Genomic DNA, 25140 nt, shown 5'->3' on the forward strand with positions numbered 1-25140 from the left:
TTTTCAAAGGGTGCCATGACTGAAAAAAGGTTGGGAAACACTGATCTAGAAGAAGCATAGAAACAAACAAACAATATGCATAACGCGGCCGCGGGTAAAAAACGGAAAGAAAAGGGTGGGGCTGAGAAGGCGAGAGAAAAAAAATTGCGGAATTTAGATACTGAAGCCGCTAAATGTCGCAAACTAACTGTAATATTTAGCAGCACAGCCAGCAGTAGCACCTTGCAGTTAAATATTAGCAGCAGTGAAGAAGTGAGCCAGACAGCTATGCAGCAACATGACACCAGTGATGATGATGAGGGACAGAAAGATGAGCTGATTCCACTGGCAGATCTAACAGAGCGGAAAGTGGCCTCTTATGCCTAATTATTTTCAGAAGAGTGATAATATTCTTTGTACATAACTTTTTTTCAACACGACTTGTTTTAAAAATTGCACGAATAAAGAATAAATAAACTGGATAACCATTGCTCTTTTAATGCACCGTCAACTGGTAATTTCAAAGCAAACACTGCGCAACACGTCCTTGCATCCCATAATCAAATTCAGTCAGCTAATAAAGCTTGATCATTTAATACAATATAACATACCATTTAATACGAAGCATCTATATAGAAAACATTGAGCTGTCCTGTATGTGCAATCTGAAAGACTATAGGACAAATGTTTGATAGATGCTATAGCCTACTTGGACAGGCTTAAACGGAATCCACAAACTAGCCTAAATCAGACTATTTGAGCTTAAAGGCCGCACTGCCTATTTAAACATACGAAAAGAATGTCCTCCAATACCTGCACATTCATAGTAGACCTCAGCGGGGAAAGAAATGTACTTGAGGCATGAAAATGCGCTCACACTGACTTACGCAACCGGTAGATTCACAGATGACATTTCACTCTCGCTTGATCCGTCAACGTCACATGCTGAGCTACTCTATTCCTGATTGGTCACTGCCAAATTAAAATATTAAAGAGAACGATAAAATAACGTTATTAACCGGTTAATGGTCATTTCAAATTAACTTTTCTGTTCAGAACTATTCAAATTGATTTTGATTTCGTTTTCGTTTTCGTTTTTGTTCCTCTTAAAATTTCGTTCGTTCCCGGTTTTCGTTTTCGTTCCTTGAACCGGTTCGGAGCCCTGGTTAAAACAGCTAAACTTCAACATTTTAGCTGTTAAATGCCACATGCAGTAGCTAATGTTGTTGTTGTCGAGTTTCCGTGCACCGATTGCTTCGGGCCGGGCCTAGTCAAAGTCCAGGGCCGTTTTTTAGTCCCAGTCCGTCCCTGGTAGACGTGATGGAGTATAATGTGTTAAGAGCTCGCTCAAGTACTGGAGATAAACCATTTAGTGCTTTGTAAGTAATAAGCAAGATTTTAAAATGTATGCGATTTTTAATAGGCAGCCAGTGCAGTGTTGACAGAACTGGGCTAATATGGTCATACTTCCTGGTTCTAGTAAGAACTGGAGCTGCTGCGTTTTGGACCAGCTGGAGTTTGTTTTTTAGGCGAGCAGGGCAACCACCCAGTAGAGCATTACAATAATCTACAGCTCATGAACATTACAATAATCTACAGCTCATCAACATTACAATAATCTACAGCTCATCAACATTACAATAATCTACAGCTCATCAACATTACAATAATCTACAGCTCACGAACATTACAATAATCTACAGCTCATGAACATTACAATAATCTACAGCTCATGAACATTACAATAATCTACAGCTCATCAACATTACAATAATCTACAGCTCATCAACATTACAATAATCTACAGCTCACGAACATTACAATAATCTACAGCTCACGAACATTACAATAATCTACAGCTCATCAACATTACAATAATCTACAGCTCATCAACATTACAATAATCTACAGCTCATCAACATTACAATAATCTACAGCTCATCAACATTACAATAATCTACAGCTCATCAACATTACAATAATCTACAGCTCATGAACATTACAATAATCTACAGCTCATGAACATTACAATAATCTACAGCTCATGAACATTACAATAATCTACAGCTCATCAACATTATAATAATCTACAGCTCATCAACATTACAATAATCTACAGCTCATCATCATTACAATAATCTACAGCTCATCAACATTACAATAATCTACAGCTCATCAACATTACAATAATCTACAGCTCACGAACATTACAATAATCTACAATAATCTACAGCTCATCAACATTACAATAATCTACAGCTCACGAACATTACAATAATCTACAGCTCACGAACATTACAATAATCTACAGCTCATCAACATTACAATAATCTACAGCTCATCAACATTACAATAATCTACAGCTCATGAACATTACAATAATCTACAGCTCATGAACATTACAATAATCTACAGCTCATCAACATTACAATAATCTACAGCTCATCATCATTACAATAATCTACAGCTCATCAACATTACAATAATCTACAGCTCATGAACATTACAATAATCTACAGCTCATGAACATTACAATAATCTAGAGCTCATCAACATTACAATAATCTACAGCTCATCAACATTACAATAATCTACAGCTCATGAACATTACAATAATCTACAGCTCATCAACATTACAATAATCTACAGCTCATCAACATTACAATAATCTACAGCTCATCAACATTACAATAATCTACAGCTCATGAAAATTACAATAATCTACAGCTCATCAACATTACAATAATCTACAGCTCATCAACATTACAATAATCTACAGCTCATGAACATTACAATAATCTACAGCTCATCAACATTACAATAATCTACAGCTCATCAACATTACAATAATCTACAGCTCATCAACATTACAATAATCTACAGCTCATCAACATTACAATAATCTACAGCTCATCAACATTACAATAATCTACAGCTCATCAACATTACAATAATCTACAGCTCATGAACATTACAATAATCTACAGCTCATCAACATTACAATAATCTACAGCTCATCAACATTACAATAATCTACAGCTCATCAACATTACAATAATCTACAGCTCATGAACATTACAATAATCTACAGCTCATCAACATTACAATAATCTACAGCTCATCAACATTACAATAATCTACAGCTCATCAACATTACAATAATCTACAGCTCATGAACATTACAATAATCTACAGCTCATCAACATTACAATAATCTACAGCTCATCAACATTACAATAATCTACAGCTCATCAACATTACAATAATCTACAGCTCATCAACATTACAATAATCTACAGCTCATGAACATTACAATAATCTACAGCTCATCAACATTACAATAATCTACAGCTCATGAACATTACAATAATCTACAGCTCATGAACATTACAATAATCTACAGCTCATCAACATTACAATAATCTACAGCTCACGAACATTACAATAATCTACAGCTCATGAACATTACAATAATCTACAGCTCATGAACATTACAATAATCTACAGCTCATCAACATTACAATAATCTACAGCTCATCATCATTACAATAATCTACAGCTCATCAACATTACAATAATCTACAGCTCATCAACATTACAATAATCTACAGCTCATCAACATTACAATAATCTACAGCTCATCAACATTACAATAATCTACAGCTCATCAACATTACAATAATCTACAGCTCATCAACATTACAATAATCTACAGCTCATCAACATTACAATAATCTACAGCTCATCAACATTACAATAATCTACAGCTCATGAACATTACAATAATCTACAGCTCATCAACATTACAATAATCTACAGCTCATGAACATTACAATAATCTACAGCTCATGAACATTACAATAATCTACAGCTCATCAACATTACAATAATCTACAGCTCATGAACATTACAATAATCTACAGCTCATCAACATTACAATAATCTACAGCTCATCAACATTACAATAATCTACAGCTCATCAACATTACAATAATCTACAGCTCATCAACATTACAATAATCTACAGCTCATCAACATTACAATAATCTACAGCTCATCAACATTACAATAATCTACAGCTCATCAACATTACAATAATCTACAGCTCATCAACATTACAATAATCTACAGCTCATGAACATTACAATAATCTACAGCTCATGAACATTACAATAATCTACAGCTCATGAACATTACAATAATCTACAGCTCATCAACATTACAATAATCTACAGCTCATCAACATTACAATAATCTACAGCTCATCAACATTACAATAATCTACAGCTCATGAACATTACAATAATCTACAGCTCATGAACATTACAATAATCTACAGCTCATGATCATTACAATAATCTACAGCTCATCAACATTACAATAATCTACAGCTCATCAACATTACAATAATCTACAGCTCATCAACATTACAATAATCTACAGCTCATCAACATTACAATAATCTACAGCTCATCAACATTACAATAATCTACAGCTCATGAACATTACAATAATCTACAGCTCATCAACATTACAATAATCTACAGCTCATGAACATTACAATAATCTACAGCTCATCAACATTACAATAATCTACAGCTCATCAACATTACAATAATCTACAGCTCATGAACATTACAATAATCTACAGCTCATCAACATTACAATAATCTACAGCTCATGAACATTACAATAATCTACAGCTCATCAACATTACAATAATCTACAGCTCATCAACATTACAATAATCTACAGCTCATCAACATTACAATAATCTACAGCTCATCAACGACTCAACTAAACAGTTGCTCACTAATAAAACACATCAGATATTAAAGCGGCGCTAGTGTTGCCATGGTTACTACACAATAACACCAGAGGGTTTAGCGGGGATGATGTCACTGATGGGCGGCGCACACACACGGGCCGTGTCCTGGGGAAAATCACTGATTTAAACATTTGAGCAAGTAAGTCAACACAATATATAACACTGTTCTAGTGTTTTTTAATATTTGAATCCTAAAATTGTACATATTGTGCCTTTTAGTGCTGAATGTATGTGTGTGTGTGGTTGTGTGTTTGTGTGTCACGGCTGGTCTGTGGTGGGTGGCGATCACACAATCATCGGGTCCAGATGTCACCGCAATGTCTACAGATCCTCTTCCTAAGGGCCCCGGGCCCCGAAACCCAGACACACAGAACCCGCTGCGTCTCGGACAGAACAGAGAGTGTGTGTGTGTTTCAGTAAATGTTGTCACATGATCACAGAGCAGTGTGTGTGTGTGTTTCAGTAAATGTTGTCACATGATCAGAGAGCAGTGTGTGTGTGTGTTTCAGTAAATGTTGTCACATGATCAGAGAGCAGTGTGTGTGTGTGTTTCAGTAAATGTTGTCACATGATCAGAGAGCAGTGTGTGTGTGTGTTTCAGTAAATGTTGTCACATGATCAGAGAGCAGTGTGTGTGTGTTTCAGACGGCGAGCTGACGGCGTGTGAGCGGCACAGAGCATCAGTGCTGGGGTCGGTCTCGTCCTCCTTCCGCCCGCGTCCGGCTTTGGGTCAGTTCGTGCCCTCCTGCGACGGCTACGGCGAGTACGAGCCGCTTCAGTGCCACGCCGGCCTCGGCCAGTGCTGGTGTGTGGACGCGGCGGGTCAGGAGATCCCCGGGTCCAGAACCCAGCCAGGACACACACCCACCTGTAAGAGCCCAGACCACACTGCATTTCATCATCACTGTGAATCCAGTTAGGGTCAGTTTAACCCCTCCCTCTCCCCATAGGCATTGATCACAATGTGGCTCCGCCCCTCATTGGCCCCACCCCCAGGCCTGACATCATCCCTCCGACTCCCGGAGCAAACATCTTATTCGCTCAGAGCGGCAGGATCGAGCTGCTCCCATTGGACGGCGGTCACATGAGCAGAGGCGAGGCCAGGACGCTGCTGCACGTGCCCGTGAGTCCACAGATGACATCACTGATGACATCACAGCTCGATTTGATCCACCCCATGAGAAATCAAAAATAGAAATTTCACATTTTACATTTTTAGGCTGCACTTCACTTCTCTTTAAAAAATGTGAGCGCTGCATCTAAAGAGCGCATGACTCTGCGAAGCTTTAACGAAAAAACAAGTGCATACTAAACCCTCGTTAGAGTCAGAAGAGAACGCCTGAGATCGCATGACACTCGTTTGAGTGATTCATGTTGAGAAATGGCCGACATGGATTGTTTTAAAATATGGCGAATAAGCTCAATGTGCCGGCTTTAGCTTTAGCTAGCTCGTAGTCTCAATTAGGGTTGGGCGATATGGCTGAAAACTGTATCTGAAAACTGTAATTATTGATATTATTGAATTATTGATTTTTATGACCTATTTAAAATAAGGACCAGGAGAAAAATATTTGACATTTAAACATTTTTATTTTAAACGTAACCTTCCTCTGATTATAATCCCCTCAGTTATAAAGGCAGAAATGTCAACACAACCATGAAAACACTCAAATAATTAAAATATAAACACAAGTGTAAAATCACAATGAACACTTCACAGTGATCTCTCACATTAGGGGGCAGTGCCTCCGTTATTTCTGTAGCGTTGAGATGCTTTATCATGAGGCACTAATGCAGAGTAACATCACCTCTCCATGAGTTTCAAAGGCTGAATCCGACATCGCCCCCTATACCCTACATAGGGCACTATCTGACATCGCCCCCTATACCCTACATAGGACACTATCCGACATCGCCCCCTATACCCTACATAGGACACTATCTGACATCGCCCCCTATACCCTACATAGGGCACTATTTGACATCGCCCCCTATACCCTACATAGGGCACTATCTGACATCGCCCCCTATACCCTACATAGGGCACTATTTGACATCGCCCCCTATACCCTACGTAGGGCACTATCTGAGGGGGCAGCCGTCTGTAGAGGTGTCCGAAACCATAGTGGACGTTATTCAGTGCACTCATTCTATCCCACAATGCACCGCAAAATCGAGTGTACAGCTGATGAACACACAACGGCTGTCCCACTTCACTCACTCGTTTTCATTCACTCCTTCAAGTGAACTGTGTTAGTGGACTAAAGTAGGGAACAGTGATTGAGGGTTTAGGGGGCGATTTCGGATTCAGCCAAAGTCAAGAATAGCACAACGGCGAGCGCGTCGAGTATAAACACGCCCCCAAACGAACGAGGCGCTGTCATTGGAGGAGCCAGACGAGAGTATAAACAAGGCTTAAGCTGGAGAAACAGGTTTGGTGTTGCCAGTCTTGGTCGGACGATGGTCTTGCATCATTTGCAGACGACATTGGTCTGACTACGGTCAGACTTATAAAACTTATAAAATGCGGCACTCATTTTCCACTCATCACTCCACGCCGGTTCTGTTCCTGGAGAATCCACACGAGACACGATATGACGCAACCAAACTTATACAGTTATATGATTGGCTGTTAGCCTGTCACTCCCTACGTTGCTTGGTTACCAGAGAGTGAGTGCCTTTGTTCATGCAACCAAACTTACTTCGCAACCTCTGGTTTCTTCCGACTAAGAAAAAAACAACCCCTAATAAATCTCAATCTCTAATAATAATATTAATAATAAATATAGCTGCAAGCAGCAGTGGGTTCAGGTCGACTGCGCACGACGGGTAATATGCATTTAAACTGGGTAAATGTAAAAAGTTAAAATCGTTTGGATGACATTATTTTAATCGGTTGCCATGGCAACACCTTTTATATCGATACACAATTTAGCATCTTTAATATATTGTCATTATGTTGAAAAAGTTGTGAATCAAATAAACCACGTAAGAGTAGTAGTTTAAAATTCAGAGCCTGGTTGGATTTTTTAAATCCACATTCAAACCAAAACATCTGACTTCCTGTTGGTCAGAGCTAATGACTGTAAATTAGAAAGTTGTCCGGCTCGATGAGGTCAATATATATTCCGAGTTTGGTGACTGCAAGCAAAACTAACCCCCAAAATTTTGTCAAAAGGTGGCGCTACTGAGCCCATTTCTAATGCTGCGTTCACACCAGACACCAATGAAGCGTTGAGCGCGAGGGGTTTACATGTTAACTCAGGGGTTTTCACACTTTATGATGCCAAGCACCCCCAAATATGATGAACCTTTATGAGGGACCCCCTTCCTAAAATCCATCGATATATTTTTATGTATAAAAAGACATTTAAACTGTTAGATAAACAGTAAGTGTGACGTTATAAATACAACATATTGTTTCCAAACTTAAATTGGCTATACTTAATGTTGGATGTATAAACCTTTTCAATTAAAAATTACTTGTATAAGCAACTTTCACAATAAATGTATGTAAGCGGAAAACTGCCTTACAACCCCAGTGAGCGAGATAAAGGGAACAATAGTGAGAAAAACTCACTTAAGATACAAAGCAAACATACACTTCTGGAAAGTATGTACAGTTTATGGCAAACAAAGAGAAACGGTTAGATTGTGCGGTAGACCATATCCATTTTTGCTTTGTCTTTTAATTCTCTGAAATTTTCTGGGGACCCCATAGAACCTTCTGGAGGACCCCAGGGCCCCCGGTTTTCAGTTTGAAAGCCCCTGTGTTAAGTCAATGACACGATTCACACGACGCGAATTGATCGTTTGACACGCGAGTTAAAAAATCTGAACTTTGGCGGATATTCGCGCGGCATTAACCAATCAGAAGCTGCTCTAGTAGAGACAACAATGAGGACAGAATCATATGTGGATACCCGGAGCTGTCGACACATCTTCATACTTTATAGAAACAGAATAAAAGGATCTTGCTTGGAAGAAAGTGAGTGAGGAAGTTGGACAGTCTGGGGAGATGTAAAAAACGCTCTTTACTCAATTTGAGCTCTACATATTGAGACTAGGGCTGGGCGATAAAACGATAATGATATGTATCGCGATAGACACGTAGTCGATATCAATAAAAAATGCATTCAATATTTATTTTTTCTAAAGCCGGACAACTTTCTAATTTACAATCATTAGTTCCGACCAACAGGAAGTCAGATATTTTGGTTTGAATGTGGATTTTTTTTAAAATCAGGCTCTGAATTTTAAACTACTACTCTTATGTGGTTTATTTGATTCACAACTTTTTCAACATAATGACAATATATTAAAGATGCTAAATTGTGTATCGATATTGGATATCCCAAAAGGTGTTGCCATGGCAACTGATTAAAATATAAAGTCATCCAAACTTTTTACATTTACCCAGTTTAAATGCATATTACCCGTCGCTGCTTGCAGCTATATTTATTATTAATATTATTATTAGAGATTGATTCTTGATTAATGTATCAAAATGAGTTTGTGCTTCAAACAAGAACAAAGATCTGACAGAAAAATGATCTGAACTCAGAGAGAGCACTAGATTATGTTTCTGATATTTGTTCTTGTTTTAAGCACAAGCTCACTCATTTTGATGCATTTGTCAGAAAATGTAATTAAATGTGCAAAACAGCTCAAAACCGCTGAGAGCAGGCGTTTGGGAGGTGAATAATGGAGTAAACAGCAGTAAAGTGACGGATGACTTCAGTAAATCATGATTTCGACACTCAGAGAAACACTCCGATCGGCCGCAGGAATAACTGTGGTCTGACCGCTGGCCCTTAATGTCTCAGAGTGAAGTCAGGATTCCTCTCCAGTAAATGATGATTTAACCCTTGAGCGTCACTTCAGAACACACACACACACACACACACACAGTCAAACACGATCAGACACAGATGAGATGATCTCCAGTGTGTGAGTTCTGATGTGAGGAGAACAAAATAAACTCAACTGAGACTATTATACACATTTCTTCCTTCTCTTCATATTCTGCTCCATTTTAATGTATTTTCTCCATGATGATATCTTTGGTAACCGGTGTGTGTGTGTGTGTGTGTGTGTGTGTGTGTAGGGTAAAGTGGTGATCGCTGTGGCGTTCGACTGTGTGGAGCAGACGGTGTACTGGTCTGACATCACTCAACCGGCCATCAGCCGCGCTGTGATGAAGGGCGGCCCGACCAGCATCATCATCAGCAGAGGTGTGTGTGCTGTCCTCATGTCACATGACCTCATATCTCAAGCATTTAGCAACACGATTGCATGTTCATGGTCACATGACACTAAAAAAGTAAGCGATTTGATGAGTTGTGATTTGATGAGTTGTGATTTGATGAGTTGTGATCTGATGAGTTGTGATCTGATGAGTTGTGATTTGATGAGTTGTGATTTGATGAGTTGTGATCTGATGAGTTGTGATCTGATGAGTTGTGATTTGATGAGTTGTGATTTGATGAGTTGTGATTTGATGAGTTGTGATTTGATGAGTTGTGATCTGATGAGTTGTGATTTGATGAGTTGTGATCTGATGAGTTGTGTGATTTGATGAGTTGTGATCTGATGAGTTGTGATTTGATGAGTTGTGATCTGATGAGTTGTGTGATTTGATGAGTTGTGATCTGATGAGTTGTGTGATCTGATGATTTGTGATTTGATGAGTTGTGATTTGATGAGTTGTGATCTGATGAGTTGTGATTTGATGAGTTGTGATTTGATGAGTTGTGATCTGATGAGTTGTGATTTGATGAGTTGTGATCTGATGAGTTGTGATCTGATGAGTTGTGATTTGATGAGTTGTGATCTGATGAGTTGTGATCTGATGAGTTGTGATTTGATGAGTTGTGATCTGATGAGTTGTGATTTGATGAGTTGTGATCTGATGAGTTGTGATCTGATGAGTTGTGATCTGATGAGTTGTGATTTGATGAGTTGTGATTTGATGAGTTGTGATCTGATGAGTTGTGATCTGATGAGTTGTGATTTGATGAGTTGTGATTTGATGAGTTGTGATCTGATGAGTTGTGATTTGATGAGTTGTGATCTGATGAGTTGTGATTTGATGAGTTGTGATTTGATGAGTTGTGATCTGATGAGTTGTGATTTGATGAGTTGTGATCTGATGAGTTGTGATCTGATGAGTTGTGTGATCTGATGAGTTGTGATCTGATGAGTTGTGATTTGATGAGTTGTGATTTGATGAGTTGTGATCTGATGAGTTGTGATCTGATGAGTTGTGATTTGATGAGTTGTGATCTGATTGGTTGTGATCTGATGAGTTGTGATTTGATGAGTTGTGATCTGATGAGTTGTGATCTGATGAGTTGTGATTTGATGAGTTGTGATTTGATGAGTTGTGATCTGATGAGTTGTGATCTGATGAGTTGTGATTTGATGAGTTGTGATCTGATGAGTTGTGATCTGATGAGTTGTGTGATCTGATGAGTTGTGATCTGATGAGTTGTGATTTGATGAGTTGTGATTTGATGAGTTGTGATCTGATGAGTTGTGATCTGATGAGTTGTGATTTGATGAGTTGTGATCTGATTGGTTGTGATCTGATGAGTTGTGATTTGATGAGTTGTGATCTGATGAGTTGTGATTTGATGAGTTGTGATCTGATGAGTTGTGATTTGATGAGTTGTGATTTGATGAGTTGTGATTTGATGAGTTGTGATCTGATGAGTTGTGATTTGATGAGTTGTGATTTGATGAGTTGTGATCTGATGAGTTGTGATTTGATGAGTTGTGATCTGATGAGTTGTGATTTGATGAGTTGTGATCTGATGAGTTGTGATTTGATGAGTTGTGATCTGATGAGTTGTGATTTGATGAGTTGTGATCTGATGAGTTGTGATCTGATGAGTTGTGATCTGATGAGTTGTGATTTGATGAGTTGTGATCTGATGAGTTGTGTGATTTGATGAGTTGTGATCTGATGAGTTGTGTGATCTGATGAGTTGTGATCTGATGAGTTGTGATTTGATGAGTTGTGATTTGATGAGTTGTGATCTGATGAGTTGTGATCTGATGAGTTGTGATCTGATGAGTTGTGATCTGATGAGTTGTGATCTGATGAGTTGTGATTTGATGAGTTGTGATTTGATGAGTTGTGATTTGATGAGTTGTGATTTGATGAGTTGTGATCTGATGAGTTGTGATTTGATGAGTTGTGATCTGATGAGTTGTGATCTGATGAGTTGTGATCTGATGAGTTGTGATTTGATGAGTTGTGATTTGATGAGTTGTGATCTGATGAGTTGTGATTTGATGAGTTGTGATCTGATGAGTTGTGATCTGATGAGTTGTGATTTGATGAGTTGTGATCTGATGAGTTGTGATTTGATGAGTTGTGATCTGATGAGTTGTGATCTGATGAGTTGTGATTTGATGAGTTGTGATCTGATGAGTTGTGATCTGATGAGTTGTGATTTGATGAGTTGTGATCTGATGAGTTGTGATTTGATGAGTTGTGATCTGATGAGTTGTGATTTGATGAGTTGTGATCTGATGAGTTGTGATCTGATGAGTTGTGATTTGATGAGTTGTGATCTGATGAGTTGTGATTTGATGAGTTGTGATCTGATGAGTTGTGATCTGATGAGTTGTGATTTGATGAGTTGTGATTTGATGAGTTGTGATCTGATGAGTTGTGATTTGATGAGTTGTGATCTGATGAGTTGTGATTTGATGAGTTGTGATTTGATGAGTTGTGATCTGATGAGTTGTGATCTGATGAGTTGTGATCTGATGAGTTGTGATCTGATGAGTTGTGATCTGATGAGTTGTGATTTGATGAGTTGTGATTTGATGAGTTGTGATCTGATGAGTTGTGATTTGATGAGTTGTGATCTGATGAGTTGTGATCTGATGAGTTGTGATTTGATGAGTTGTGATTTGATGAGTTGTGATCTGATGAGTTGTGATTTGATGAGTTGTGATCTGATGAGTTGTGATCTGATGAGTTGTGATTTGATGAGTTGTGATTTGATGAGTTGTGATTTGATGAGTTGTGATTTGATGAGTTGTGATTTGATGAGTTGTGATTTGATGAGTTGTGATTTGATGAGTTGTGATTTGATGAGTTGTGATTTGATGAGTTGTGATTTGATGAGTTGTGATCTGATGAGTTGTGATTTGATGAGTTGTGATTTGATGAGTTGTGATCTGATGAGTTGTGATTTGATGAGTTGTGATTTGATGAGTTGTGATCTGATGAGTTGTGATCTGATGAGTTGTGATTTGATGAGTTGTGATCTGATGAGTTGTGATTTGATGAGTTGTGATCTGATGAGTTGTGATCTGATGAGTTGTGATTTGATGAGTTGTGATTTGATGAGTTGTGATCTGATGAGTTGTGATTTGATGAGTTGTGATTTGATGAGTTGTGATCTGATGAGTTGTGATTTGATGAGTTGTGATCTGATGAGTTGTGATCTGATGAGTTGTGATTTGATGAGTTGTGATTTGATGAGTTGTGATCTGATGAGTTGTGATTTGATGAGTTGTGATCTGATGAGTTGTGATTTGATGAGTTGTGATTTGATGAGTTGTGATCTGATGAGTTGTGATTTGATGAGTTGTGATCTGATGAGTTGTGATCTGATGAGTTGTGATTTGATGAGTTGTGATTTGATGAGTTGTGATCTGATGAGTTGTGATTTGATGAGTTGTGATCTGATGAGTTGTGATTTGATGAGTTGTGATTTGATGAGTTGTGATCTGATGAGTTGTGATCTGATGAGTTGTGATTTGATGAGTTGTGATCTGATGAGTTGTGATCTGATGAGTTGTGATTTGATGAGTTGTGATCTGATGAGTTGTGATCTGATGAGTTGTGATTTGATGAGTTGTGATCTGATGAGTTGTGATCTGATGAGTTGTGATTTGATGAGTTGTGATTTGATGAGTTGTGATCTGATGAGTTGTGATTTGATGAGTTGTGATCTGATGAGTTGTGATTTGATGAGTTGTGATTTGATGAGTTGTGATCTGATGAGTTGTGATCTGATGAGTTGTGATTTGATGAGTTGTGATCTGATGAGTTGTGATCTGATGAGTTGTGATTTGATGAGTTGTGATTTGATGAGTTGTGATTTGATGAGTTGTGATCTGATGAGTTGTGATTTGATGAGTTGTGATTTGATGAGTTGTGATCTGATGAGTTGTGATTTGATGAGTTGTGATCTGATGAGTTGTGATCTGATGAGTTGTGATTTGATGAGTTGTGATCTGATGAGTTGTGATCTGATGAGTTGTGATTTGATGAGTTGTGATCTGATGAGTTGTGATCTGATGAGTTGTGATCTGATGAGTTGTGATCTGATGAGTTGTGATCTGATGAGTTGTGATTTGATGAGTTGTGATTTGATGAGTTGTGATCTGATGAGTTGTGATTTGATGAGTTGTGATCTGATGAGTTGTGATTTGATGAGTTGTGATCTGATGAGTTGTGATCTGATGAGTTGTGTGATTTGATGAGTTGTGATCTGATGAGTTGTGTGATCTGATGAGTTGTGATCTGATGAGTTGTGATTTGATGAGTTGTGATTTGATGAGTTGTGATCTGATGAGTTGTGATCTGATGAGTTGTGATCTGATGAGTTGTGATCTGATGAGTTGTGATCTGATGAGTTGTGATCTGATGAGTTGTGATTTGATGAGTTGTGATTTGATGAGTTGTGATTTGATGAGTTGTGATTTGATGAGTTGTGATCTGATGAGTTGTGATTTGATGAGTTGTGATCTGATGAGTTGTGATCTGATGAGTTGTGATCTGATGAGTTGTGATTTGATGAGTTGTGATCTGATGAGTTGTGATTTGATGAGTTGTGATCTGATGAGTTGTGATCTGATGAGTTGTGATTTGATGAGTTGTGATTTGATGAGTTGTGATCTGATGAGTTGTGATCTGATGAGTTGTGATCTGATGAGTTGTGATCTGATGAGTTGTGATCTGATGAGTTGTGATTTGATGAGTTGTGATTTGATGAGTTGTGATCTGATGAGTTGTGATTTGATGAGTTGTGATCTGATGAGTTGTGATCTGATGAGTTGTGATTTGATGAGTTGTGATTTGATGAGTTGTGATCTGATGAGTTGTGATTTGATGAGTTGTGATCTGATGAGTTGTGATTTGATGAGTTGTGATTTGATGAGTTGTGATTTGATGAGTTGTGATTTGATGAGTTGTGATCTGATGAGTTGTGATTTGATGAGTTGTGATCTGATGAGTTGTGATCTGATGAGTTGTGATTTGATGAGTTGTGATTTGATGAGTTGTGATCTGATGAGTTGTGATTTGATGAGTTGTGATTTGATGAGTTGTGATCTGATGAGTTGTGATCTGATGAGTTGTGATTTGATGAGTTGTGATTTGATGAGTTGTGATCTGATGAGTTGTGATTTGATGAGTTGTGATCTGATGAGTTGTGATTTGATGAGTTGTGATTTGATGAGTTGTGATCTGATGAGTTGTGATCTGATGAGTTGTGATTTGATGAGTTGTGATCTGATGAGTTGTGATCTGATGAGTTGTGATTTGATGAGTTGTGATTTGATGAGTTGTGATTTGATGAGTTGTGATCTGATGAGTTGTGATCTGATGAGTTGTGATTTGATGAGTTGTGATTTGATGAGTTGTGATCTGATGAGTTGTGATTTGATGAGTTGTGATCTGATGAGTTGTGATCTGATGAGTTGTGATTTGATGAGTTGTGATCTGATGAGTTGTGATCTGATGAGTTGTGATTTGATGAGTTGTGATCTGATGAGTTGTGATTTGATGAGTTGTGATTTGATGAGTTGTGATCTGATGAGTTGTGATTTGATGAGTTGTGATCTGATGAGTTGTGATCTGATGAGTTGTGATTTGATGAGTTGTGATTTGATGAGTTGTGATCTGATGAGTTGTGATTTGATGAGTTGTGATCTGATGAGTTGTGATTTGATGAGTTGTGATTTGATGAGTTGTGATTTGATGAGTTGTGATTTGATGAGTTGTGATCTGATGAGTTGTGATTTGATGAGTTGTGATCTGATGAGTTGTGATCTGATGAGTTGTGATTTGATGAGTTGTGATTTGATGAGTTGTGATCTGATGAGTTGTGATTTGATGAGTTGTGATTTGATGAGTTGTGATCTGATGAGTTGTGATCTGATGAGTTGTGATTTGATGAGTTGTGATTTGATGAGTTGTGATCTGATGAGTTGTGATTTGATGAGTTGTGATCTGATGAGTTGTGATTTGATGAGTTGTGATTTGATGAGTTGTGATCTGATGAGTTGTGATCTGATGAGTTGTGATTTGATGAGTTGTGATCTGATGAGTTGTGATCTGATGAGTTGTGATTTGATGAGTTGTGATTTGATGAGTTGTGATTTGATGAGTTGTGATCTGATGAGTTGTGATCTGATGAGTTGTGATTTGATGAGTTGTGATTTGATGAGTTGTGATCTGATGAGTTGTGATTTGATGAGTTGTGATCTGATGAGTTGTGATCTGATGAGTTGTGATCTGATGAGTTGTGATTTGATGAGTTGTGATCTGATGAGTTGTGATTTGATGAGTTGTGATTTGATGAGTTGTGATCTGATGAGTTGTGATCTGATGAGTTGTGATTTGATGAGTTGTGATCTGATGAGTTGTGATCTGATGAGTTGTGATCTGATGAGTTGTGATCTGATGAGTTGTGATCTGATGAGTTGTGATTTGATGAGTTGTGATTTGATGAGTTGTGATCTGATGAGTTGTGATCTGATGAGTTGTGATCTGATGAGTTGTGATCTGATGAGTTGTGATTTGATGAGTTGTGATTTGATGAGTTGTGATCTGATGAGTTGTGATCTGATGAGTTGTGATCTGATGAGTTGTGATTTGATGAGTTGTGATTTGATGAGTTGTGATCTGATGAGTTGTGATCTGATGAGTTGTGATTTGATGAGTTGTGATTTGATGAGTTGTGATCTGATGAGTTGTGATTTGATGAGTTGTGATCTGATGAGTTGTGATTTGATGAGTTGTGATCTGATGAGTTGTGATCTGATGAGTTGTGATCTGATGAGTTGTGATTTGATGAGTTGTGATCTGATGAGTTGTGATCTGATGAGCTGTGATCTGATGAGTTGTGATCTGATGAGTTGTGATTTGATGAGTTGTGATCTGATGAGTTGTGATTTGATGAGTTGTGATTTGATGAGTTGTGATCTGATGAGTTGTGATCTGATGAGTTGTGATCTGATGAGTTGTGATTTGATGAGTTGTGATTTGATGAGTTGTGATCTGATGAGTTGTGATCTGATGAGTTGTGATCTGATGAGTTGTGATTTGATGAGTTGTGATCTGATGAGTTATGATTTGATGAGTTGTGATCTGATGAGTTGTGATTTGATGAGTTGTGATCTGATGAGTTGTGATTTGATGAGTTGTGATCTGATGAGTTGTGATTTGATGAGTTGTGATTTGATGAGTTGTGATCTGATGAGTTGTGATTTGATGAGTTGTGATTTGATGAGTTGTGATCTGATGAGTTGTGATTTGATGAGTTGTGATCTGATGAGTTGTGATCTGATGAGTTGTGATTTGATGAGTTGTGATCTGATGAGTTGTGATCTGATGAGTTGTGATTTGATGAGTTGTGATTTGATGAGTTGTGATCTGATGAGTTGTGATTTGATGAGTTGTGATCTGATGAGTTGTGATCTGATGAGTTGTGATTTGATGAGTTGTGATCTGATGAGTTGTGATCTGATGAGTTGTGATCTGATGAGTTGTGATCTGATGAGTTGTGATTTGATGAGTTGTGATCTGATGAGTTGTGATCTGATGAGTTGTGATCTGATGAGTTGTGATTTGATGAGTTGTGATTTGATGAGTTGTGATTTGATGAGTTGTGATCTGATGAGTTGTGATTTGATGAGTTGTGATCTGATGAGTTGTGATCTGATGAGTTGTGATCTGATGAGTTGTGATCTGATGAGTTGTGATCTGATGAGTTGTGATCTGATGAGTTGTGATCTGATGAGTTGTGATCTGATGAGTTGTGATCTGATGAGTTGTGATCTGATGAGTTGTGATTTGATGAGTTGTGATCTGATGAGTTGTGATCTGATGAGTTGTGATCTGATGAGTTGTGATCTGATGAGTTGTGATTTGATGAGTTGTGATCTGATGAGTTGTGATCTGATGAGTTGTGATTTGATGAGTTGTGATTTGATGAGTTGTGATCTGATGAGTTGTGATTTGATGAGTTGTGATCTGATGAGTTGTGATCTGATGAGTTGTGTTCTGATGAGTTGTGATTTGATGAGTTGTGATCTGATGAGTTGTGATCTGATGAGTTGTGATCTGATGAGTTGTGATCTCTCTGGCCTCAGATCTGGGCAGTCCTGAAGGATTGGCGGTGGATCATGTGTCCAGACGCCTGTACTGGACTGACTCCATCTTGGACCGCATCGAGGTGTCCCGGCTGGACGGCAGTGAGCGCCGCGTGCTCTTCGACAGTGACCTCATCAACCCTCGGCCAATCATCGCTGACCCCGCCCACAGGTGCGTGTGATGTCACAGGCCTCGGAGCCAATCCGCTCGTCCGCTGACCCTCTCTCTGTCCGTCCCACAGACACCTTTACTGGGCCGACTGGAACCGAGACGGGCCGAAGATCGAGCGCTCCAGTCTGGACGGGTCCGGCCGGACGGTGCTGGTGCGGGACGGCCTGGCGCTGCCCAACGGCCTGACCTACGACCCCCAGAGCCGCCAGCTCTGCTGGGCCGATGCAGGTCACACGCCATTTATTACATCTATTACAATTCATCTTTTTAAGTTGACATCAACTGAAAAAGTGGCTTCTTTGGATGGTTTTCGTGAAGTGTTCTATTGTTCATAAACATACATTTTGAATCCAGTTTCTCAGTTATTATATCTGTGTGTGTTTTCTGTGTTTCAGGCACTCGTCGGGTGGAGTGTGTGGATCCGTTCTCTGGGATCCGGAGGAAACTGACCGAAGGGATTCAGTATCCGTTCGCCATGGTGTCCGGCGGCAGGAAGCTCTACTACACCGACTGGAGGAGGTGATTCACTGGCAAACGACTCTTATGAACCAGTTCAGACATGATTCACTGACAAACCACTCTTATAAACCAGTTCTGACATGATTCACTGACAAACCACTCTTATAAACCAGTTCAGACATGATTCACTGACAAACCACTCTCATGAACCAGTTCTGATTCTGACATGAATCACTCAAACGACTCTCATGAACCAGTTCTGATTCTGACATGAATCACTCAACGACTCTTATAAACCAGTTCAGACATGATTCACTGACAAACCACTCTCATTAACCAGTTCTGACATGATTCACTGACAAACGACTCTTATGAACCAGTTCAGACATGATTCACTGACAAACCACTCTCATGAACCAGTTCTGACATGATTCACTGACAAACGACTCTTATGAACCAGTTCTGACATGATTCACTGACAAACCACTCTTATAAACCAGTTCAGACATGATTCACTAACAAACCACTCTCATGAACCAGTTCTGACATGATTCACTGACAAACGACTCTTATGAACCAGTTCTGACATGATTCACTGACAAACCACTCTCATGAACCAGTTCTGACATGATTCACTGACAAACGACTCTCATGAACCAGTTCTGACATGATTCACTGACAAACGACTCTTATGAACCAGTTCTGACATGATTCACTGACAAACGACTCTCATGAACCAGTTCTGACATGATTCACTGACAAACGACTCTTATGAACCAGTTCTGACATGATTCACTGACAAACCACTCTCATGAACCAGTTCTGACATGATTCACTGACAAACGACTCTCATGAACCAGTTCTGACATGATTCACTGACAAACGACTCTTATGAACCAGTTCTGACATGATTCACTGACAAACCACTCTCATGAATAATAATAATAATAATAATCTTTATTTTATATAGCGCCTTTAAAAAGAGAATCTCAAAGCGCTTTACAAGCATAGGCAGATTAAAAGCACAAGATACATATAACAAAAACAAAAACAAAAAAATCATATAAAAGCCATTCTGAAAAAATGTGTCTTAAGAGCAGATTTAAAAACAGTAAGAGAATCCGCCTGTCTGATCATCATTGGAAGAGAATTCCAGAGTTTAGGTGCACAAGTGGAGAAGGCCCGGTCACCCATAGAGCGTAGACGGGTAGAAGGAACAACTAAAAGGCCCGCATCAGAGGAGCGGAGATTACGTCTAGGCTTGTAAACAGTTAAAAGTTCGGATAAGTATTGAGGCGCCAAGCCATGAAGGGCCTTGTAAGTCAGCATAAGAATTTTAAAATCAATCCGAAACCTGACAGGAAGCCAGTGCAGTGACTCTAAAACTGGAGTGATGTGTTCGCTAGTCCTGGTGCGTGTGAGAATTCTAGCGGCCGAATTTTGCACTGACTGTAATTTATTTATGGTAGTTTTAGAGACCCCATTCAGAAGCGCATTGCAATAATCAATGCGAGAAAATACGAAAGTATTAATCAATTTTTCCGCAACAGGAACAGATAGCATGGGGCGTAGTTTTGCAATGTTTCTGAGGTGAAAAAATGAATTTTTGACTGTATTTTGGACATGAGGGTCAAATGATAAATTTTTGTCAAATATCACCCCCAAGTTTTTTAATTTAGTTTGAAACTCCAGAGCAGAGCCGTCAATTTTTAGAGCAAAATGACTGGATTTGTTGATTTGCAGGGGTGAACCGATAAGCATTACCTCGGTTTTATCACCATTTAGACACAGAAAGTTTTGTGACATCCAGATTTTTACCTCAGATATGCAGTTTTCTAGAAAGCTTATGGCTGAATTATCATCCGGTTTAGTGTGGATGTAGATCTGGGTGTCATCTGCATAAAAATGGAACTTAAGACCGAGGGATCGTAAAAGCTGGCCAAGAGGATAGATGTACATGCTAAAAAGAAGGGGGCTCAAAATTGAACCCTGTGGTACGCCAAATTGAACTGAACCAACTTTAGACTGACGTCCATCAAGGGAAATAAACTGGCGCCGATCTGAGAGATAAGACTTGAACCAGTTTAATACAGTGTCCGTTACCCCAAAGATGGTTTTCAGGCGAGTGAGTAACAGAGCGTGATCCACAGTGTCGAACGCTGCACTTAAATCGAGAAGGATCAATATTGAAAGACGGCCAGAGTCCGCAGCAATCAGTAAGTCATTAGTAACCTTAACTAATGCCGTTTCCGTGCTGTGGAGTTTGCGGAAACCAGATTGTAGGGGTTCAAAGAGATTGTTCGCAGTGAGATGGGTGTGCAATTGGGACACAACTACACGCTCAAGAATTTTAGCGAGAAATGGAAGATTAGAAATGGGACGAAAATTGTTGAGGTTGTCAAAATCCGCACTCGTTTTTTTTTTGTACCGGGGTTACAGCAGCAATTTTAAATGCTTCTGGCACAGCACCCGTACTCAGGGAATCGTTTATTATACACAAAACAACAGAACCCACAGAGGCAAAGCATGATTTAAGAGTTGGAATAGGGTCCACTATGGAGGTGGCTGCTTTCATTCGTGAAACCTCCTTAGTGAGAGATTCCAGATCCAGAGAGGAAAATGTAGAAAAAAGTGTGCCGGAAAAGTGAGGGATAGTAAAAGAGGAAACAGGAGAGACTGCAGTGATGCTTTTGCGAGCATTGTCAATCTTAGAGCTAAAATGGTCAAGAAATCTGTTACAAAGGTGATCTGAAACGAACATATTAGAAGTATTGTTGACTTTGAGCAGTTTATTAATAATATGGAACAATTGACGGGGATTTTGTTGGTTATTGACAATGATCTGAGAAAAGTACTGGGACCTAGCGGATACTATCTCAGTTTTATAAATAAGTAAATGGTCCTTCCAAGCTTGATGGTGCACATTAAGACCAGAAATACGCCACCTACGCTCCATCTTACGACAAGCTGCCTTCATAGAGCGCAGCTCGTTAGTATACCAGGGAGCGGAGCGGACAAAGTCCACTGTGCGAGATTTTATTGGTGCAAATGTGTCTAAGCCTGAGGAAAGGACTGTATTTAACAGAGAAATTTTATCCTCCAAAGGAGCTGCTGGTGAAAAACTATTCAGTGAGGAATTTATAGAAGCAGAAAAATCGGGGAGATTGATAGATTTCCATTTGCGAAAATTAACCGTTCGAGACAAAGGTTTACTTTGATGTGTCAAGACCGTATTAAAAACAATTGCCATATGATCAGACAACCCAAAGTCAGATACGCATAACTGAGACAAAAAAGAACCATTGGTAATGACCAGATCTAAGGTATGTCCCTTGACATGAGTCGGACAGTCCACCAGCTGATTCAAATCAAAACAGTCCAATAGGGACAAAAAGTCCTTCGTCGTTGCAGCGTCTTTATTGTCTATATGGATATTGAAATCCCCCATAATGAGCATTCTTTCAAACTTAGTGCATAGCATCGACAGCAAGTCGGCAAATTCAGATAAAAAATCCTCTCTTGATTTAGGAGGTCTGTATACGGTAACTATGGCCGTAGAGATGGAAGTAGAGACGTTCAGGACGAGACACTCAAAAGATTTGAACTGGGGAACGACCACAGGGCTTATTTTGATTTGTTGATTGTAAATCACGATGATGCCCCCACCTCTGCCAGAGAGACGCGGGGAATCGAACAGTCCGTAACCATTTGGGGTCAGTTCATTAAACAAAAGTCCATCAGACTGTTTGTGCCAGGTTTCCGTTAAAAACACCAAGTCGAGTTTCTCCTCCATGATAATGTCCGATACAAGTACAGCCTTGTTGTTCACAGATCGTGCATTAACGAGCGCTGCTTTTAGCGGGGGCATAGAAGATGACAAAGGGCATTCCACTCGGTTGAGCGCTGACAAGTTGCTTAAATCAACATCATTAGAGAACGATCTGCTGGGTTTCCGATCAAATATGGGCACACAAATGGCATCCGCTGAAGAGTGAGTAAACCTGCGCCTTGAAGTGCGATGTATATAGCGAGTAGGTCGCAGAATTCCGACATCACGGCACAGTTCATAGGTATCACTCGCTAAGTAATAATTCCCATTTAAGGTCAGCAGTTTACCAGCGGTGTACCTTAGATCCATAATGCCAAAGTCCACGTCAGCAACAGTCTTGTGGATTTGTAAATCCAGGGCCAGGCCACAGTAAGGTTGATTCCAGCAGACATAAGTCAGAAGTGCAGACAGCAGGCAGAGGATTTGCACGTAGTTCCGCATTTCAGATATGTGTGGAAAGAGGGGATTTCCACAGTTCCAAGAACCCTCATTTACACTTGTCGCTAGCCGATAAAAACACTAAAAGTTCAGTAAAAACGGGAGAGAGGAGCGGCAGCCAAATGCGCCAGCGTTCCCTCAGCAACCACCGCCGGGTCTGTAAACTATAACTATATAACTATAAACCAGTTCTGACATGATTCACTGACAAACCACTCTCATGAACCAGTTCTGACATGATTCACTGACAAACGACTCTCTTGAACCAGTTCTGACATGATTCACTGACAAACGACTCTCATGAACCAGTTCAGACATGATTCACTGACAAACGACTCTCATGAACCAGTTCAGACATGATTCACTGACAAACCTCTCTCATGAACCAGTTCAGACATGATTCACGGACAAACGACTCTCATGAACCAGTTCTGATTCTGACATGAATCACTCAAACGACTCTCATGAACCAGTTCTGATTCTGACATGAATCACTCAAACGACTCTCATGAACCAGTTCTGACATGAATCACTGACAAACGACTCTCATGAACCAGTTCTGACTTGATTCACTGACAAACGACTCTCATGAACCAGTTCTGATTCTGACATGAATCATTCAACAACTCTCATGAACCAGTTCAGACATGAATCACAGACAAACGACTCTCATGAACCAGTTCTGATTCTGACATGAATCACTCAACGACTCTTATGAACCAGTTCTGATATAATTCACCGACAAACGACACTTATGAACCAGTTCTGACATGATTCACTGACAACGACTCTCATGAACCAGTTCTGATTCTGACATGAATCACTCAACGACTCTCATGAACCAGTTCAGACATGAATCACAGACAAACCACTCTCATGAACCAGTTCTGATTCTGACATGAATCACTCAACGACTCTTATGAACCAGTTCTGATATAATTCACTGACAAACGACTCTAATGAACCAGTTCTGACATGATTCACTGACAAACGACTCTAATGAACCAGTTCAGACATGAATCACTCAAACAACTCTAATGAACCAGTTCAGACATGACTCACTCAAACGACTCTTATGAACCAGTTCAGACATGAATCATTCAAACGACTCTAATGAACCAGTTCAGACATGAATCTCTCAAACGACTCTAATGAACCAGTTCAGACATGAATCACTCAAACGACTCTTATGAACCAGTTCAGACATGAATCACTCAAACAAATCTAATGAACCAGTTCAGACATGAATCACTCAAACGACTCTAATGAACCAGTTCAGACATGGTTCACTGACAAATGACTCTAATGAACCAGTTCAGACATGGTTCACTGACAAATGACTCTAATGAACCAGTTCAGACATGAATCACTCAAACGACTCTTTTGAACCAGTTCAGACATGAATCACTCAAACAAATCTAATGAACCAGTTCAGACATGAATCACTCAAGGACTCTTATGAACCAGTTCAGACATGAATCACTCAAACGACTCTAAAGAACCAGTTCAGACATGAATCACTCAAGGACTCTTATGAACCAGTTCAGACATGAATCACTCAAATGACTCTAATGAACCAGTTCAGACATGAATCACTCAAACGACTCTAATGAAGCAGTTCAGACATAAATCACTCAAACGACTCTAATGAACCAGTTCAGACATGTTTCACTGACAAATGACTCTAATGAACCAGTTCAGACATGAATCACTCAAACGACTCTTTTGAACCAGTTCAGACATGAATCATTCAAACGACTCTAATGAACCAGTTCAGACATGAATCTCTCAAACGACTCTAATGAACCAGTTCAGACATGAATCATTCAAACGACTCTAATGAACCAGTTCAGACATGAATCATTCAAACGACTCTAATGAACCAGTTCTGATATGATTCACTGACAAACGACTCTAATGAACCAGTTCTGACATGATTCACTGACAAACGACTCTAATGAACCAGTTCAGACATGAATCACTCAAACGACTCTTATGAACCAGTTCAGACATGAATCACTCAAACGACTC

At 39.3% G+C, this 25140-nt stretch overlaps 1 protein-coding gene across 1 annotated transcript in view; it reads left to right on the forward strand.

Moving 5' to 3' along the window:
- Positions 1-25140, forward strand: part of LOC307142878 (nidogen-1-like) — a gene marked incomplete at its 5' end in the record, with an annotated part of 61550 nt that overhangs the window by 35579 nt on the left and 831 nt on the right. Inside the window, 6 exons of the mRNA XM_079844047.1 lie at positions 5453-5677; positions 5758-5930; positions 9915-10041; positions 18212-18383; positions 18454-18611; positions 18779-18902. Of these exons, the coding sequence (XP_079700173.1) occupies positions 5453-5677; positions 5758-5930; positions 9915-10041; positions 18212-18383; positions 18454-18611; positions 18779-18902 (979 nt within the window). The remainder of the gene's footprint in view (positions 1-5452; positions 5678-5757; positions 5931-9914; positions 10042-18211; positions 18384-18453; positions 18612-18778; positions 18903-25140) is intronic.

This window comes from Gobio gobio, assembly GCF_949357685.1.
Source record: "Gobio gobio genome assembly, chromosome: 19".
In the NCBI taxonomy this organism is placed as follows: Eukaryota; Metazoa; Chordata; class Actinopteri; order Cypriniformes; family Gobionidae; genus Gobio; species Gobio gobio.